General features: G+C 37.8%; 2 protein-coding genes across 4 annotated transcripts in view; both read left to right on the top strand.

Moving 5' to 3' along the window:
* Nucleotides 1-3,048: 3,048 nt before the first annotated feature.
* sdad1 (SDA1 domain containing 1) lies at nt 3,049-9,918 on the top strand. The gene is made up of 22 exons (XM_032539628.1): nt 3,049-3,283; nt 3,398-3,502; nt 4,330-4,428; nt 4,557-4,667; nt 5,368-5,439; nt 5,546-5,646; nt 5,735-5,792; nt 5,875-5,949; nt 6,079-6,180; nt 6,273-6,342; nt 6,447-6,550; nt 6,802-6,859; nt 6,942-7,000; nt 7,097-7,173; nt 7,318-7,415; nt 7,553-7,629; nt 7,808-7,937; nt 8,234-8,328; nt 8,414-8,604; nt 8,981-9,065; nt 9,510-9,671; nt 9,780-9,918. The coding sequence occupies exons 1-22, from the start codon at nt 3,194-3,196 to the stop codon at nt 9,825-9,827; spliced, it is 2,067 nt and encodes a 688-aa protein (XP_032395519.1). The 5' UTR covers nt 3,049-3,193; the 3' UTR covers nt 9,828-9,918.
* A 1,297-nt stretch (nt 9,919-11,215) lies between these two features.
* klhl8 (kelch-like family member 8) overlaps nt 11,216-17,260 on the top strand; it is a 10,551-nt gene continuing 4,506 nt past the window's right edge. Inside the window, exons 1-7 of one of the 3 annotated variants that reach the window (XM_032539631.1) lie at nt 11,216-11,341; nt 14,721-14,940; nt 15,226-15,287; nt 15,500-15,665; nt 15,927-16,076; nt 16,545-16,731; nt 17,053-17,196. In XM_032539631.1, the coding sequence (XP_032395522.1) occupies nt 14,743-14,940; nt 15,226-15,287; nt 15,500-15,665; nt 15,927-16,076; nt 16,545-16,731; nt 17,053-17,196 (907 nt within the window). In that variant the 5' untranslated portion in view covers nt 11,216-11,341; nt 14,721-14,742. Of the gene's footprint in view, nt 11,343-14,720; nt 14,941-15,225; nt 15,288-15,499; nt 15,666-15,926; nt 16,248-16,544; nt 16,732-17,052; nt 17,197-17,260 lie in introns of all 3 variants that reach the window. The other 2 variants (XM_032539629.1, XM_032539630.1) reach the window with 2 other exon arrangements.

The raw sequence follows: 17,260 nt of genomic DNA, 5'->3' as shown, positions 1-17,260 counted from the left end.
CTTACTTGAGAGACTTGTCACATCACATTTTGATGGATGCTGCAAGTGTAAAACATACTTTATGTAACCTAAAAGACAAACATCCACCTCTCTACAGCAGAAACTAAAACCACCGCTACGTTTCCCCAGGTTAGATGTTGAGTTGTTGAACGCTCGCATGTCCGTTTGTTTCCACTTTTCCTAAAAGGTAACCACGCTTTCACTATGAGGCGGGGGGGGGGGGGGGGTCTGCGTTGCCTTGGCGACGTATGATTCTGACGTCTTTGCTTTGCTACGACTGTAAAGCTAACCTGTCGCGCTGCTGAACCGAGTATGGTCACGTGACTGAACAACGCCGTGTGATTGGTTAAGCACAGTCACGTGGTAGAGCCTTCAGCGGAAGACTCTCTCTCTCTCTCTGTCAAAATAAAACATTAAAATGAGACGTAGGCTGGGGTAAAAACAATGACGCGTGGTAACGAGTAACGAGCTTATTGTAGCCTAATGTATCGGAGTAAGAGTACAGTTTCTTCTTCACTAATCTACTCAAGTAAAAGTATAGTGAATTAAAACTACTCCCAGAAGTACATTTTTTTCAAAAACTTACTCAAGTAAATGTAACGGAGTAAATGTAACTCGTTACTACCCACCTCTGGTGTGCAGTGACCGTGTAGTTAAGGGGATTCGTCGAAAGTAACGTAACTTAAGTGGCTTTGTTTCTGTACTTTGTTAGGTTAAAGGTTTTGTTTTAGTTTTTTAATGTACCCCTGTACCTGAACCACGATATAGCTAACGCTAACATTAGCTAACTACAAAGTTTTGCAGGATGCAACCTTGCTACAATTAAGCGTTTCATTTTGGTATTGTTCTCGCTGCCCAGTGCTTTATTTGACGTTGACGCTGTAGACTTGATTCCTACAATTAACCTCCATACTCAGAAAGGTAAGCCCTTGTCGGCATGGCGTCTACCAGAGGAGAGGATGAAGACCAGAGACCATCAAATAAGACGCACAGAAGGGGGTGGCCGACAGTCAGCTGAGAACCCACTGGAGATCACTGAGATGTTACGTCATCGACACGATATGAACTGTAATGGTACAACAGCTGGATAAGGCATACTATAAAGCTATTAGAGCTGCAAAGATTATTCGATTAGTTGTCAACTATTCAGAATTGAATAGATCTTTACTGTTATTGTTTTCAACAACAAAACAGTTTAGCAGCTCTCAATACGTTAAATCACTGACAAACAGAAATATAAAATTGAAATAATATATAAATTAACAAACAAAAAACCAAACCCTTGGTTCAAGAGTGGAGTCGTACAGCCATGATTATGACGCAGTGAAATACCTGGTTGCTGTTGCCCCTTGTGGACTAATCATGTTCATCTCTACAACATATGGTTCGCAAAACAGTGACAGATGAATAACCTTGGACTCAGGAATATTAGACTACTTAATTCCTGAAGAAGAGGTCATGGTAGATGAAAGAGATCAAATTAATAATGCCCAGTTTCACAGCACCGGAGTGCCCTACACACACTACTGCAGATCTAAGAGTTAATGTTGAAAGAGCTCAGACATTTACAACTTTACGACATATTATCACGGGTTGTTTTGGATACTGTGGCTCTTAAAATAAACAAGATTTTAAGAATATGTTCTGTTTTTATCTCTGGCATATTTTGTTTGGAAATTCTTTTTCCATTTGGATATTTTAAAAAATGTGTCCATTTGTAAATTGGTGGCAAACATATACAGTTGTCTTTAACTTCTATGATTCATCCCACCAGTGTATTTTCTTATGTTATTGTAGATTTAGTCTTATATTATATGCACAGTTGAAGAATTAAAGAGCTATGTGAACAGTCTTTGCGTGTTTGTTCTGTTGTACAGAATTTGAATGCACTTTGGGCCATTACTGCATAATAAAGCCACCTTTCATATTTACATTACATCATTACATTATTTACATTATATCACATTTGTTTAACTTGTTTTGTTTTGATAGAGAAAATGTCTACGCTATGTTGCAACATTTAACGTCTTCAGCTTTTTAAAGTATAATTAACATAACGTGAATGTTTTTGACTTCATGTGCAGTAACATGTAGCAAATATGTTGCATATATGCTTTTATTCTTAGAACAGAAATTAAACAATTTATCCTCATAATCATTTTTTATTTCACCTTTATTTTACAGGCAAGCCATTACAGTTTTTTTTTTTGATTGCTCAAGCACTATTTTGAAAAACGGTCTGTTTTTTTTTTTTAAACACTACACACAATTAGCAGAACACCCCAAACCATTTTCAAAAGAAACACTCTTGCAAAAACCATACACTAAGTTATAAAAAAAAACATTTTGTTACCACATTAAAAACATTTCATATGACTTAATTCTAGTGGAACCAGTTACACTTTGCTGTTGCAAACCTAAAACATTTTGAGCAATTGTACCTGTCAGTGATTAGAGTACTGTAAATGAAGTACACAGAGAAAGGACGAATATACAATGAGTTTACCAAACACCACACAAGACCAGTGCTGCAGACTGAGGAAAATATTATTTTCTTCTGTCCATCTAATTAATTGTACAGTTTCTACTGCTACAGTGTGTGTCGTTCTGATTGTATGCCTCACAATGCTTTTTTTATATACTAAATGCTACTATCCTATGTCTTTTGTGTAAACTCCAACCTGCCTATTGGACTGCAGATGGAAATTAGCCCTTGGGCTACAATCTGGCACATTTACATGCACTGTTGTTCATGTTCATCAATGTGCATTGTCCTGAATGAATAAATATATAAATAAATAAAAAATAAAGTAAGGTGTTCTTGATGACAACAAGTGGTTCCCACTGTGTTATTCCCCTGCGATGATGCCATTTATTATGGTTAAAAATAAAATCCCAGAGGCTAGGCTGCTTAGCGATTTACATCATGAGCCCTAACCTGGACCACGGTTGTTAATATGAAATTAGAAAAATAGAAAAAGTTAGACCCGTATAACTGCATAAAGAAGTTTAAAACAACACAAGAAATGGAAAAAGTAATCAAAGCGGAAGTGACTAGACCGGGACCGGACGTGACGTGCGGACTACTCACTGAAAATTAAATGGCAGCCTACACATCTGCCACGCTTGCCCAGTAAGCTGCCGTTTTACACATTTTTTCTCTCAAAAATACTCGCAAACATAATCTTAAACCATGTCCGGGCGACAAAACAACAAACTGCCAAATAATTTACCACAACTCCAGAATCTCATTAAAAGAGATCCACAGTCATACGTAGATGAGGTAAGTGATGTTAGCCAGGGGTGCTAAAGTTATTAGCTAGTAAAGCTGTTTTGGGGATTTGCAGCAAGGCAGTCAATATGCTGCAGTACTGAATCCCTTGCGATTTCTGCACAGTTTCTGCAGCAGTACCGACACTACCAGTCCAATGTGCAGATCTTCAAACTGCAGCCTGACAAGCCCAACAAGGAGCTGGCGGATCTTGTCATGTTTCTCGCTCAGGTAACGTGCTGTGTGTTTACACGCTTGCATCCAATAGTAAACCTATGTATTTCTGATCAGTAATGGTGGAATAAGTTCGTTAGATCCTTTATTAAAATATGAATAACACACTGTGAAAAATACTCCATTGCAAGTAAAAGTCCTGCATTCAAAAAATTACTTGAGTAAAAGTACACATTTTACAGTAATATTCCCAGTCAGTGTTTTACTATCATATATGATGTACTATAACTCCTGCAAATTCAATAATTTGTATGTTTAATTGTATTGCTGTAGATGTTTAAGGTTGTGCTAATTGTAAGTTATTATTATGCTTTTTGGGTAGTTAAATCTGCAGCAATTCATCATGTTCTGTAAGATCAACACATGTTTGTAGCATCACTGTCCTGTTACAGCCACGTATCTCTCTAAGTCCACTATTTATTAACTCAGAAAAACAACCCCGTTTTCAGCTTTGTGATGATGCATTTTCCAGATGATTCATTTACTAGAAGAAGTACGAGAAATTTCTTCAATAGGGAGCACTTAAATCTTCAGTTTGGAGATACATGGTTTTAACTGGACGGGAAGGAGATGAGAAAATCCTCTTAAAAGTAACTAAAGCTGTCAGACAAATGTAGTGGAGTAAAAAGTATAAAATTTCCCTCTTAGATGTAGTGGAGTAGAAGTATATAGTATCATAAAATGGAAATAATTAAGTAAGGTACCTCAAATTTGTACTTAAGTACAGAACTTGAGTAATTGTACTTAGTGAGATTCCAGCAGTAATGTGTACTGTAGTACCTTCTATATGTTGTGTTACAGTTCTTCTTGTCCTTCTTGTCCAGGTTTGTCACTGCTACCTGCAGCACATGACCACCTTTCCACAAGAGCTGTCTGAGTTATTGATGAGTCACCACACAATGCTAGAGCCAGACCTAAGAATGGTAAGATGATATGTGACAATCAACATTAAGTAATGGATCATACTCAACACATGAGCTTGTTGACATTTATACAATCGACATGTCTCTTAGCTTTGAAATGTTTTTGTGTGTGTTCCTGTCTTTGTCAGACTTTCTGCAAAGCGCTGATTCTTCTGAGGAATAAAAATCTGATCGACCCAACCTGCCTCCTGGAGCTCTTCTTTGAGCTGCTACGATGTCACGACAAACTTCTCAGGAAGGTTAGCAGACATCTGAGCCAAGACTTCCTCCTCCAAACTTTACAAAAGGAAACCCGATACCAAAATTTAATTTCATATATTTATTATACAGGAAAGTTAGAAAAAGTAACGATTACATTACAATATAAAAACGGGCCTGACTCAGTTTAAAAACGGTTTTTCAGCAGGTTCCTGTCCTGCAGACACATAAAACATGGTTACAGCACGTCAGGACAGACATTAATACAAGACATCGATATAGAAAAATAAATTTCGATAACTGAAAACAACAATACAGCTACATAAGGACATAGACATTTATACTAGACATCAGCTGGGCTGAACATATACGGACAATGCAAACAAGGCTTGGACAATACATAAACGAATTAATGCGTGCAAGTGTAACTGTTAAGAAGGAACTGTTTGTATGCCTTTTTGAAATATGTGATGGATGATAGAGTTCTGATGTGATACGGAATGTCATTCCAAATCTTGGTATATGTATAAAAAAAAGATTTCAAATCTTGTCCCGTTGCTTACAGATTCATTGCTATATTTCTTGTATGGCGTTGAATCTATAACTCTGACAGACCAATGCTTTTCTTGTCTTGTATGTGTTTCTATATCATGTTCAGTTGTCAATTTTCTAATCTTGTTCTCATTTGTTGTTTCCCTTTTCCCCTTTCATAAGTAAACATTTTCTTTTCTCTCTCCACAGACTCTGTACACACACATTGTAACAGATATCAAAAACATCAATGCCAAGCACAAGAACAACAAGGTTAACACAGTAAGTACACAGTCATGTGTTACTTATGCCATGTTTGACTGTAATAAGTTGTGATTACAGCATCTTAAAAACGGTGTTATAATCTGTTTTATAATGTCTGTTTCAGACGTTACAGAACTTCATGTACACCATGCTGAGAGACAGTAATCCTTTAGCAGCAAAGATCTCTTTAGATGTAATGGTGGAGCTATACACAAGGAATATATGGTGGGTTCTATTTGTACACTAGACATAATTTACGATACATTATTATTTTTCATTCTTTTAACCTGCATGTCTTTTGTCCTTGTCACAGGAATGATGCCAAAACAGTTAATGTCATTACAACAGCGTGCTTCTCCAAGGTGACAAAGGTATGTTGAAAGCTGTGCTATATTTTTTAAATTGCATATGTGGCAACCCTGCACGTCCTCACCTGCCTCCTTTTCTTTTTAGATCCTCGTTGCCGGTCTCAAATTCTTTCTGGGCAAAGATGAGGATGAGAAAAATGGAAGTGATTCAGAATCAGAGGCAAGTAATAAAAACGAAAAAGTGAGAAAGGATACTTTTCTCAGTCGAGAAGGGAGCAGTTGTTTTGTTTTTTTAATGCATATGTAAGATATACAAATGGGTTTGTTAAGAAACAGTCTTGTCTCTCAGGCGGAGGGACCATCAGTCCGAGACCTGAAGGTGAGATACTCCACTGGCAAGAAAACCTCCAAAAACAAGAAGAAGCTGGAAAAGGCGATGAATGTCCTCAAGGTACCACTCGTATAACTAGCACAGAGGTAAGACTCATATTGTTACAATTGTGTTCACATTAATTGACTTTATTCTTTTAACTCTTTGGCTAGAAACACAAGAAAAAGAAGAAGGTTGAAGTGTTCAATTTCTCTGCTATTCACCTAATTCATGATCCCCAAGGTAGGCTTACCTGTCTTCTCCACAACAACTGCAGTGCAAAGAATTTGTTTTGGGTTATTTGTGCTTCAATTTAACCATAAATATCACTGTCATTGTTTATAAAGATTTTGCGGAGAAACTGTTGAAGCAGTTGGAAGACTCTAAAGAGCGCTTCGAGGTGAAGATTATGATGATGGAGTTCATATCCAGACTGGTTGGAATCCATGAGGTAAGCGACGTGGCTCTCACCAGCAAGCTTGTACTCTAGTTTGTGTTCGCAGCTTGTTCCTGCTGTTGTCATGCTGTCATTACATTTCTACCAGATATTGTAGCATTGTGAGTGTGCAGAATGAGCGTTGTCAACATTCCTCAAGGGTAGTACTAGTCAATAACCATACTAAACATGCCTTGGATTCTGTATGGATTCACTATGAGAATAAATGCGATATAAACAAAATGTTATACTCTGTTCTTTTCCAGCTCTTCCTCTTCAATTTTTATCCCTTCGTCCAGAGGTTTTTACAGCCACATCAAAGAGGTAAAAGGACGCCAAAATAAATAAATGAAGACTCTTGGCATGTGTTGATGAGGCGTATTTAAGAAAACTTTTGTCTTTCTAGAGGTGACTAAGGTTTTGCTGTGTGCTGCCCAGGCTTCACATCAACTCGTCCCACCAGAGGTACATTAAGGTCTACAGATGCAGCATGTAGTTAACACATGTGGATTTAATATAGTATAGTAGTATAACACTTCTCGTGTGCTCTTACGTTTGCAGATCATCGAACCCGTAATCATGACCATCGCCAACAACTTTGTGACGGACAGAAACTCTGGGGAGGTTATGACTGTGGGGTAAGCAGCAGCCTTTCATCCAAAGTTTGTATGGATAAACATGTAAAAGGAAAATAATGTATATATAAATCCATACAGGGATTTTGTAACTACCAAGTATTCTTTTACTGTTATATTAAATCTGCTCCCCGTTTTGTACTCCAGGATCAATGCCATCAAGGAATTGACAGCCCGCTGTCCACTCGCCATCAATGAAGACTTGCTGCAGGACCTGGCCCAGTACAAGACCCACAAGGACAAGAGTAAGTGACTGACAGTCTGTTTTTCTTGCCTGTGGAATATTTTTTTTTTTTACAACTCTTTACAGTAATGCACAAAGTGAAGGAGGTGTGTGCATGTGTGTTCCCTCACAAAACAACATGATTTTGTCTGCATTCAGACGTGATGATGTCTGCCAGAGGACTGATCCAGCTGTTCAGGAGTCTCAATCCACAGATGCTGAACAAGAGGGACAGGGTGAGCCAGCTGTGACTTTTACTTTAAAACTTTTAAACACTGTAAAAACTACTGTAACCCTAACCCAAAAAACTGAAATGATGTCTTTACATTTGAGAACATTGAGTATAGATTTTATGGTAATGCATGACTATTTCTATAAAAACAATAATTGTAAACTGTGCCTCTTGTTGTTCAGGGGAGACCTACAGAGGCTTCAAAAGAAGCCAAGATCAAAGACTACGGCGAGCTCGAGGCTAAAGATTATATTCCTGGAGCTGAAGTCCTGGAGGTGGAGGAGGGGACCAAAGAGGGAGAGAAGGATGAAGGTGAGCAGCTATGGTGTTATTAAATCCATAGGATTGGACTGCAGTGGCTGAACTGATATATAAAACATAATCGTGTGTGTGTGTGTGTGTGTGTGTGTGTGTGTGTGTGTGTGTGTGTGTGTGTGTGTGTGTGTGTGTGTGTGTGTGTGTGTGTGTGTGTGTGTGTGTGTGTGTGTGTGTGTGTGTGTGTGTGTGTGTGTGTGTGTGTGTGTGTGTGTGTGTGTGTGTGTGTGTGTGTGTGTGTGTGTGTGTCAATATTAGGCTAATGTGAATTCATTTTTCATATTTTACAACAGATGGCTGGGAGAGCGCCAGTATTAGTGATGATGATAATGAAGACGGGGAGTGGGTGGACGTTCACCACTCATCTGATGAAGACACAGGAGAAGTGGTGAAGAGAGTGTATAGCTTATTCAAATGCTGATGTTTAGTTATGTATGTATTGTTTTAATATAAGAGCTATCTGTTTGTGTAAGGCGGAGAAGCTTCAGAATATGCCAGTTGAGGAAAGAAAAGCCAAAGCTGCGGCGGTCAGCGGCAGCAGGCTCCTCACTCAAGATGACTTTAAGAAGATCCGTCTGGTCCAGCTGGCCAAGGAGGTCAACGCTGCGCCAGGGAAGGGCCAGAAAAGGAAAAATGTGGAGCTCGACGATGAGGACGAGAACAGGTTTGGAAGCTATTTAAACATAGAAATTGAAGCATCATTTACAAAGATGAATCAGAATCAGAGAAGGATTTATGGCATAGTAAGTGGCACGTACAAGGAATTTGCATTGGTTGTTGGTGCATATATTAATTTATTAAACATTAAAAAAGAAATAAACAAACAATACATGCAGAAACAAATAACACTCTATTTTATTCTATAACAACTACTTAACATTAGGAAAAGAGACTGCATGGAGCAATGTGCCCAAGTTCAGGAGACATAGAATGTGCAGAGAATAGGATTTAGGAACTTGTATCAGAATTTTTTTTGTTATTTCTTTTTTGGACAAAGATAGATGTTTTTTTTTGTTTTTTCTTTCATCCAAATCTTACAGAGGGGAGGTGCTGACCTTGAGGAATATTGAGAAGCTACATAAGAAACCAAAAGCAGACAAGGAAACGCGCCTGGCAACAGCAATGGTAAAACCTTTTTCCAAAAGTGATGTGGTCTGAACTATTTTTAGAATTACTCATCCAGTAGAATCATGGCTGCAACACTGTTGACTGGAGAAAGTCAATTATGAGCATTTGGCATATTGTGACAGTACTTAATGATGTGTAGGGCTCCAAATAACTATTGCTTCCATTATATATTAGCCTGCCGATTATTTTCATCATTATATTGTTTTGGTCTATAAAATGACAGAAAAAAAAGGTTATAGTCTCCTTGAGATTAAAGGTTAAAGGTTACTATCATTAAACACTTAGTAAAAACACCAAATATTCACATTTGAGAATCTGGAACAAGATCATTTATTTGCGTTTTTGATCATTGAAACAGTTTTTGATTCATTTTCCGTCGACCAACAAATGTATTAACTGACTAACCCTTTAAGCTCTAATGATTGTCTCATGATTCTCCAGGCGGGACGGCCCGACCGGAAGGATTTTGTCAGGAAGCGGACCAAGCTGAACCCACACGCCGGCACCACCAACAAGGATAAGAGGAAGACGAAGAACTTCATGATGATGAGACACAGTCAGAATGTCAGAACCAAAGGCAAACGCTCTTTCAGAGACAAACAGGTAAATCACAACTGTCAGTAATAGCTATTTCATTTGACTGTGGGTACATTGATTTTATTAAATATGAAGTTACATTTCAATTGAAAATACTTTCATTGTCATATCCAGATTGCGCTGCGAGATGCACTCCTGAAAAGGAAGAAGCAGTACAAGTAGGACACATGGACATGTTATTTTTGCCTCGTCCTGGCCATCTGATGAGCATCACAGAGAATGTCAAATAATATTGTACATCCTTAATAGCCTGTAAAAAAAAAAAAATGGGTCAGTTTATTGTATTATGGAAAGAACTGCATACATGTTCTAAAATAAACAATCTTTGATAATTAATGTGTGAAGGATTCTGTATGGGTATAGGCAAGGGTGTAACATTGGTTTAGGAAGTGGGGGGTACCATTTCCTGCATTTCTACATACATTTAGGTCCACAACTATGATGATACAAAATCCAGGAAATAAATTAAGTTGATCATAATGATCTGCCAGAAAGAATAATATTAAACTATGTATAATGGGGGGTTATTCTACAGCTCTTACTCCCTCCATGATAAATGGCTTCCCATTAGTTAAAGTTTGAATGTCAAGAAGATGATGTATCTCAGTAATTTGAAGCGTAATGTTCTGGGTATTCTTTTCTTTAAATTCCATAGTATCACCATTTATCTAAGAACACCTCTAGTTGAGTTAAGTTGCACATGACAGGCACTGACTGTGTAAACTGTCACTTTTAAACTCAAGAAATTTGTTCTGACAAACCTTTGTTCCGATCTAATCCCATTCAAAGAAAGTTATTTATACAAAACACAACTGTTAATAACAGATTTACACTAACTGTAGTTGTGTATTATAATTTTTATTTTTATTTTTTTTGAATATATAGGAATGTATAGGTGCGTAAAATCTTTCCACATTAATAACCTGTTTTCAATCATTCTGCTTGGTGTTTACAGCATAAATAAGGAGACGCTGCACAGTATACAGTATATAGAACTCAATCAGGATGTGACGGTATTAATGTATGCATTTAGCAAATGTTTAATTGGCCAATATAGTTATATAACAATTTTAATCACAGTCTCAACATTTCTTATGTTGCACATTTCTCTGTAGTTCAGTCCTTTTGAACATGTCCATGTTATTTACTGGAACTTGTGTTTAGTGAAGCAAAAGACAAAATAAATTGACTCAGTTTTAAAGTACAGGCCTATTTGACAACCTAAGAATGTGATACTATGTATGTGTCTGCAGTAATAACTATCTTTTTAAAGATATTTTAGCTGCACCGACTCTTTGTTTAGAGCAAATAAACTGCGATATGTAATCAACTTTGACATTGACATTCCTAGAGATGTCAGAGAGAAGAGAGGCGTCTGTTTTGTTTTGAAAATTTATTTTTTGCTTTGACATAGTATAGGTGCTTCACATTACTATGTGCCCTCTGATTAAATACATTGGAAAGTGTGTTACTCTTTGGTATTTAAAGCTGTCGCTTTTAACCAGCAAGAGGTATGGAGCATCTAGTGGGCATTTGATATTGTTTCTTCAGCTGTTGTTCAGGTAATGCATTAAAACTACAATACCCATGAAGCACTCGGAATCACAACAAACGTGCCAATGCCAAACATTGTGCTCAATGAAGCCGGCATCTTGTAATTCTTGCTGCGACATGAGGTACCCAAATTAAATATTTTTGACTTAATGCAACAGTTATCCAATGTCTTATAGTCATTTGTAGCATACCACATTTAGTATTTTCGCTAAACTCTCGGTTAAATCCTCCGTTCCCTGCCAGCTAACATTAGCTAGTGGACTGATGCTAGTCTGCCTGCTAGTTGCTTTTAGCAACAAGCTAACCATAAACGTTAATCTCCTAGCTAGCTGAAAGTAGCTTTAATAGCCGTATCACGTTATTTCGAGTTGTATCGGTATATTTTGTCTGGTTTTTGAGAGAAAACCCAACAACGTTATTTGGTTCAACGTTAGAAGTACGATGTTAACACGGCAGGCAGTAATATTTACTTTGCTAGCTATCGTTTATGTTGAACAACTGTGATATTTGCAGTAACTTCATAGGTGGTGTCACTGTCTCATCCTAAATATAAATAGCTAGCTACATGTCTTAACGCTAGCAACCTCTTCTCTAGATATTCTATTGTCCAGGAGTAGCTGGGTGTTAAAGCCACTGTTACATAGGCTACATACAGTGGTGGAATGTAATGAAGTCAATTTACTTAAGTACTACTTATGTACAAATATTGAGGTGCTTCCTACTTTACTTGAGTCTTTACTTTTCATGCCACTTTCTGCTTCTACTCCACTACGTCTCTAAGGGAAATACTGTACTTTTTACTCACTACATTAATCTGTCAGCTTTAGTTACTAATTTCTTTATTTTTGCACTCAAAACACACACTTTATTATAAATTAAACTAGCTGGAATAATTGACAAAACTGTTTTGATCGTTTCCAGTTTCTGCATTGAGTACTTTTACTTTTTTATACTCTAAGTACACTTTCCTGATGACACTTACATACTTAAGTAATATTTTCAGTCCAGGACTTTTAGTTGTAAAGAGTATACTGTGTGGTTTTAGTACTTTTTACTTAAGTAAATGATCTGAATACTTTTTCCTACCACTTGCTGCATATGGATCACCTTATTTTATATTTTGGACATAGCAAGAAAAATCAACCCACATACTGTTATGCTAGAGTAAATTACATGTTGGTTAGGGCTGCACAATATGAGGAAAGTATGCAATATACTGTAACGTGAATGAATATTGCAATAACGATAGTACTTGCGATAAATAAACATATATTAAAGTGTAAGTTGTTCTGCCTTTCTGCTGCTTCCAGTATTCTGCTAAAATACAACAAATTGCTCGTTGAATTCAAACAAATTAAAGGAAATCATTTCCAACATTCTTTTATTGAACAAATTGAATAGTAAATAAATCTCTGAGTCTATATTGCAATATGTTGCAGCGTTTTGCAACGTGTAAAAGTGAATGTGTAACATGTAATCAGAAAAAATACAACACAAAAAGGTGAAATAAATATAAAATTAATTTCTAGCTGACGGCATAACCTATAGTCTCCTTGAGATCATATTATTTTATTTTTTGGCTGGATGTGGCCCACAGAGGCAAGGGCCTGTCACTGTCACTGAGTGATACATTTACATCACCTTCGCAATCACCCTTCAATCAGCGGATTTACATTTCTCAATACATGGTTGTTGTTGTTGCTCTCACCACCGTGTTAACCATTTTTGCCAATGGAAAAATGCTGCAACTCCTCAAGACCATTATTTCAGGCAACACAGAAAAACAAATTGTTGAAAACAGCATGATTACATTGTTGAATTCATTAAATGAAAGGAGTCCTCTATTAATTATCTTGAACATATATTTACAATATTATGTGAGATGCTACTTCAGTACACAACAAACAATTATTAGTGGAACCACTACAAATGAACCCCATTACATATTCACATTGTAGACACCACTGCTGACTCTGATTGTAACGATTTGGCCACAATGAAGCACATTAACCAGGCACGGCCCAGCCATAATACTAGGTTCCCCCTAGTCTTGTTCACAAGCTGCTTTACTTTCAATCTCTTTAAAGGGGCGGGAAGTATAGTAAATCAGTGTGCCAGAAACAAGCTCATTAGTTAGGTAATTACTGTCACAATACTCTGATCAAAGGCCAGGCCAAGCACAGTATTAATTCTAGGTGCTGTGTAGGTAAAGCTCTTTGATAGACAATAGTAGGTTCACTTGAGTGCACACGCGTCCTCGGCATACCTTTTTTAGCTAATATTGTATACTGGTTCCTTTGTAGAAGTCCCTTTGATAAACAGAATGGTGCATAATATATTTCTTTAATATTTGGTACAAAATATGTATACATTTTAAAAGAGCTTGCTGTTGCCATATGATGGTTTTCAGGTTATAACGCAGTGGAGTTAAGTCGTGCAATACATCTCTGCTGTTAAATTATTGACTACCTCACTCATAAATAATACAACACAACGATGTTATCATCTTAAGGCCATGAAATTGTGTCTGTATCTGTTGTTGAAATAAGTGGATATTACAAAGTCCCTACATGTGGTGTTAAAGATGAAGCCCAACCAGCAGCTTACAAAGTAAAACAGAAGTGGCGAGAGAGTTGGATAATTAGTGCATAGGATGGGACTTGATGTTTCTGCTCTTATAGCTGAGAGGACTAGTGATGAGGGGGCGACACACTGAGTCCATTCAGTCAGAGAGATAGCTTAAAAGAGAGACACTGCACCGTCTGTAAGGTGCGGGTGGAGCTTTGGCCTCTGGCTGTCTGCTCTCAGTTTATCTGGTCAACTGTGGAGATTTTCATCAAATTCAGCAATAGGTAGGATTTGTTATGGGTTTGATTGCACAATATTCTCTGTATTTTGGATGTACTTGGAGGAATCAGTTTGTTCTGTTTTTTTTCAAATTTATCTCCAGTCTCTGCTGAATGAGTAAAGGGGAGTGACACTGAAAGGGGAGGAAGACTGACCAAACTTGCTCAGCTGGAAGAAATTCTCCCCCACCACTATTTTTTCTTTTGTTTCCTCTATTGAAGCCTGTAGGATGTCATTTGCATTGAGTTGTGGTTCCTTATTTAGACAGCAAGTCATTCTTACATGATTCAGTGATAAGTTGTTCTGCTTATTGCTAGAGATGGGCAATTGTTCAATTACTATTTTCTTTACAGCCTATCCGTAAAATTGTTTTGGGTTGTTAATAGTAGTAAATTTGTTAATTTTTCTTTTTTTTAATTCCTGAGTTATTTGTTTAGACGATAGAAATACCAATCACAAATTCCCAAAATTGAAAAGGGTCTTATAATGTCTTGTTTGTAACAATAGTACAGGATACAACAATGATATAAGACTGAGAAAAGGAGCAAAATATTATCCAGCTGAGATGCTGGAACAAGAAAATGAGTGAAACACTAATTAAGCAAATATATGCAATTATTTCTGTCAAATTTGAAACTCAGATCTCTCTTATAGGTGTTGTTACTTGTAGCCAGCTATGGCACCAGGGGATGTGGTGCCAGACCATGCCAAGCAATTGAAGCCCAAGGAGAAGCGGCCTGCAAACAGGGTGCCGAAAGCAGATTGTGAGCCTGATGGGTCCTTTGTCTTTGAGGCTCATGAGGCCTGGAAGGACTTCCATAACTCCCTCAGGCATTTCTATGAAGTAGGAGAGCTCTGTGACGTCACGCTGAAGGTAAGTCACGCTACATGGACTCAAGTAGAGAGAGAGAGAGATTTGTTTTTTAAATATAGATCTCTATTCATCTTTTCATTTTATAGATGTGAGTCTAATTTATCACAATTATGAGTTGGAATGTGGTGGTTGGATTTATTTGCAATCCGTAACTAGCTACAGAAATCCCAGTACAGTCTGTCTGAACAGTCATACTGTGGAAATTATTTTAATTTCTCCCAATGTGTACAGGTTTGGCTTGTTGCATTTTTAACATGTATGTTGTGTTTGTGTCTCTTTTTGTAGGTTGGCAGTAGGTTGATACCATGCCACAAGCTAGTGCTGGCTTGTGTGATCCCTTACTTCAGGTATGATCCGTTTTTAGGTTTTATTATTTTTAACTATAATAAAACTTGTTATAGTTGGCCTATAATAGCAATTTTCAGTACAGCACAGAGGTTTTGTTTTTTTTCCTACTGACGGGCATCCAATTTCCATAATAACGTAATGGAACCTGTTGACCTATAGATGTGTCAAAGTAAAAGGTATTTCTTGTCTAAGTGGCTATTTTTTCCATCAGGGCCATGTTTCTGTCAGAGATGTCTGAGGCTAAGCAGGAACTGATAGAGATCAAGGACTTTGATGGTGATGCCATCCAGGACCTGGTCCATTTTGCCTACTCCTCCAAGCTCACATTAACTGTGGACAATGTCCAGCCACTGCTGTATGCTGCCTGCATCCTTCAGGTGAAGAAACACAAATGCAATCAATCCACAAGCTGTGCAGGCGTTTTGTTCTCCTTGTTTTACATGATTATACGCGACCCAAATCCGGATTAGCGGCTGAAGATTAGAGTTTCATGTAACAATGAACTAAGGGGTTTTGCATTTTCTTAGTGTAAACTTGTTGAGCAATTCAGAATGTTGTGAGAATTTGTACACAGAACATAATTATATAATGTAAGAGAACATCTGTAAAATGTCTTTTTTACTGCGTATATCTATTAGGTGGAGTTGGTGGCGAGAGCCTGCTGTGAGTACATGAAGGCCCACTTTCACCCCACCAACTGCCTCGCAGTTCGTACATTCGCTGAGAGCCACAACCGTGTGGACCTGATGGACATGGCTGACCGCTATGCCTGCGAACACTTCACTGAGGTAGTGGAGTGCGAGGACTTTACATGCGTGTCTCCCCAGCACTTGCGCACATTATTGTCCTCCAGCGAGCTCAATATCCATTCAGAGACACAGGTGTACAATGCAGCAGTGAAATGGTTGAAAGCAAACCCACAGCACCACGAGGCCTGGCTGGACCAGATCATGTCTCAGGTTAGAGAGTGCATAGCTTAAGGGTATCACAGGGCGTAGTGTGGTTTAGCTTACGTAAAATAATGTTGCATCTTCCTGAATTTAATATCTCCAAAAGTTTAAAGTTAAAGTTTTTGTGTGTTTGGAAGTGCCTCTTTATGTGCTGTAGTAGACTTGAATGATGTGATTTACTGATTATCTGAAGCTTAAGCTATATTACTGCGTGTGGTAAATTAGTGTTACATATATATACGTCGACAGACTTTTTTAATCACTTTTACAACCACAATACAATGTGTATGTTGGTCTTTCCTTCAGGTGCGCCTCCCCTTGCTCCCCGTAGAGTTCCTGAGTGGAACAGTGTCTAAGGACGAGATGATTAAAGGTAACCTGAGTTGTCGCGACCTGATGGACGAAGCCAGGAACTACCACTTGCACCTCAGCAACAAGATGGTGCTGGACTTTGAATATTCAGTTCGGACGGTACCCCGGAAACACACTGCAGGTAATACTTGTATGTTTGTGTTTCTTTGAACATGTAACATGGTTTTATGGCATTTTTAGTAACATTCAGCACTTTTTTCTTAGCATCCTAAAGAACACACAGCTACAATAATGAAACCAAATGCCTTTCTGGGTTACTTCATAACATAAGCTACATAAATGTAACAACTTTCTAGTTTATAGAAAATGTGTAGTTTTCACTTCACATATATATTTTTTTCAACTTTTTAAAATGTGGTTATTCTTATGTCCTGTGGGCATAAAGCATGATATGTGATCTCTCACTGCGCCAATGTTTTTTTCTTTCCTTCCATTTCCTCAGGAGTTTTGTTCTGTGTGGGTGGCCGAGGGGGTTCTGGTGACCCATTTCGCAGCATCGAGTGCTACTCCATCACTAAGAACAGCTGGTTCTTTGGTCCTGAAATGAACAGCAGACGGCGTCACGTGGGTGTAATATCTGTAGGAGGTAAGAACTTTCATTAAGGTTATGTTCAGTATTTAATGAACTTGTTGATCCAACTTCTTGATCA

The sequence above is a fragment of the Etheostoma spectabile genome, chromosome 16 (assembly GCF_008692095.1).
Source record: "Etheostoma spectabile isolate EspeVRDwgs_2016 chromosome 16, UIUC_Espe_1.0, whole genome shotgun sequence".
NCBI lineage: Eukaryota > Metazoa > Chordata > Actinopteri > Perciformes > Percidae > Etheostoma > Etheostoma spectabile.
This window is presented reverse-complemented; position numbering and strand designations above follow the sequence as displayed.

Excerpts from the sequence above, each read along its gene's own strand:
- sdad1 (XM_032539628.1), top strand. The coding sequence starts at position 3,194 with ATGTCCGGGCGACAAAACAACAAACTGCCAAATAATTTACCACAACTC. Across the intron at positions 6,181-6,272 it reads AGGCGATGAATGTCCTCAAG|AAACACAAGAAAAAGAAGAA; the intron begins GTACCACTCGTA and ends CTCTTTGGCTAG. Across the intron at positions 7,001-7,096 it reads ATCAACTCGTCCCACCAGAG|ATCATCGAACCCGTAATCAT; the intron begins GTACATTAAGGT and ends TTACGTTTGCAG.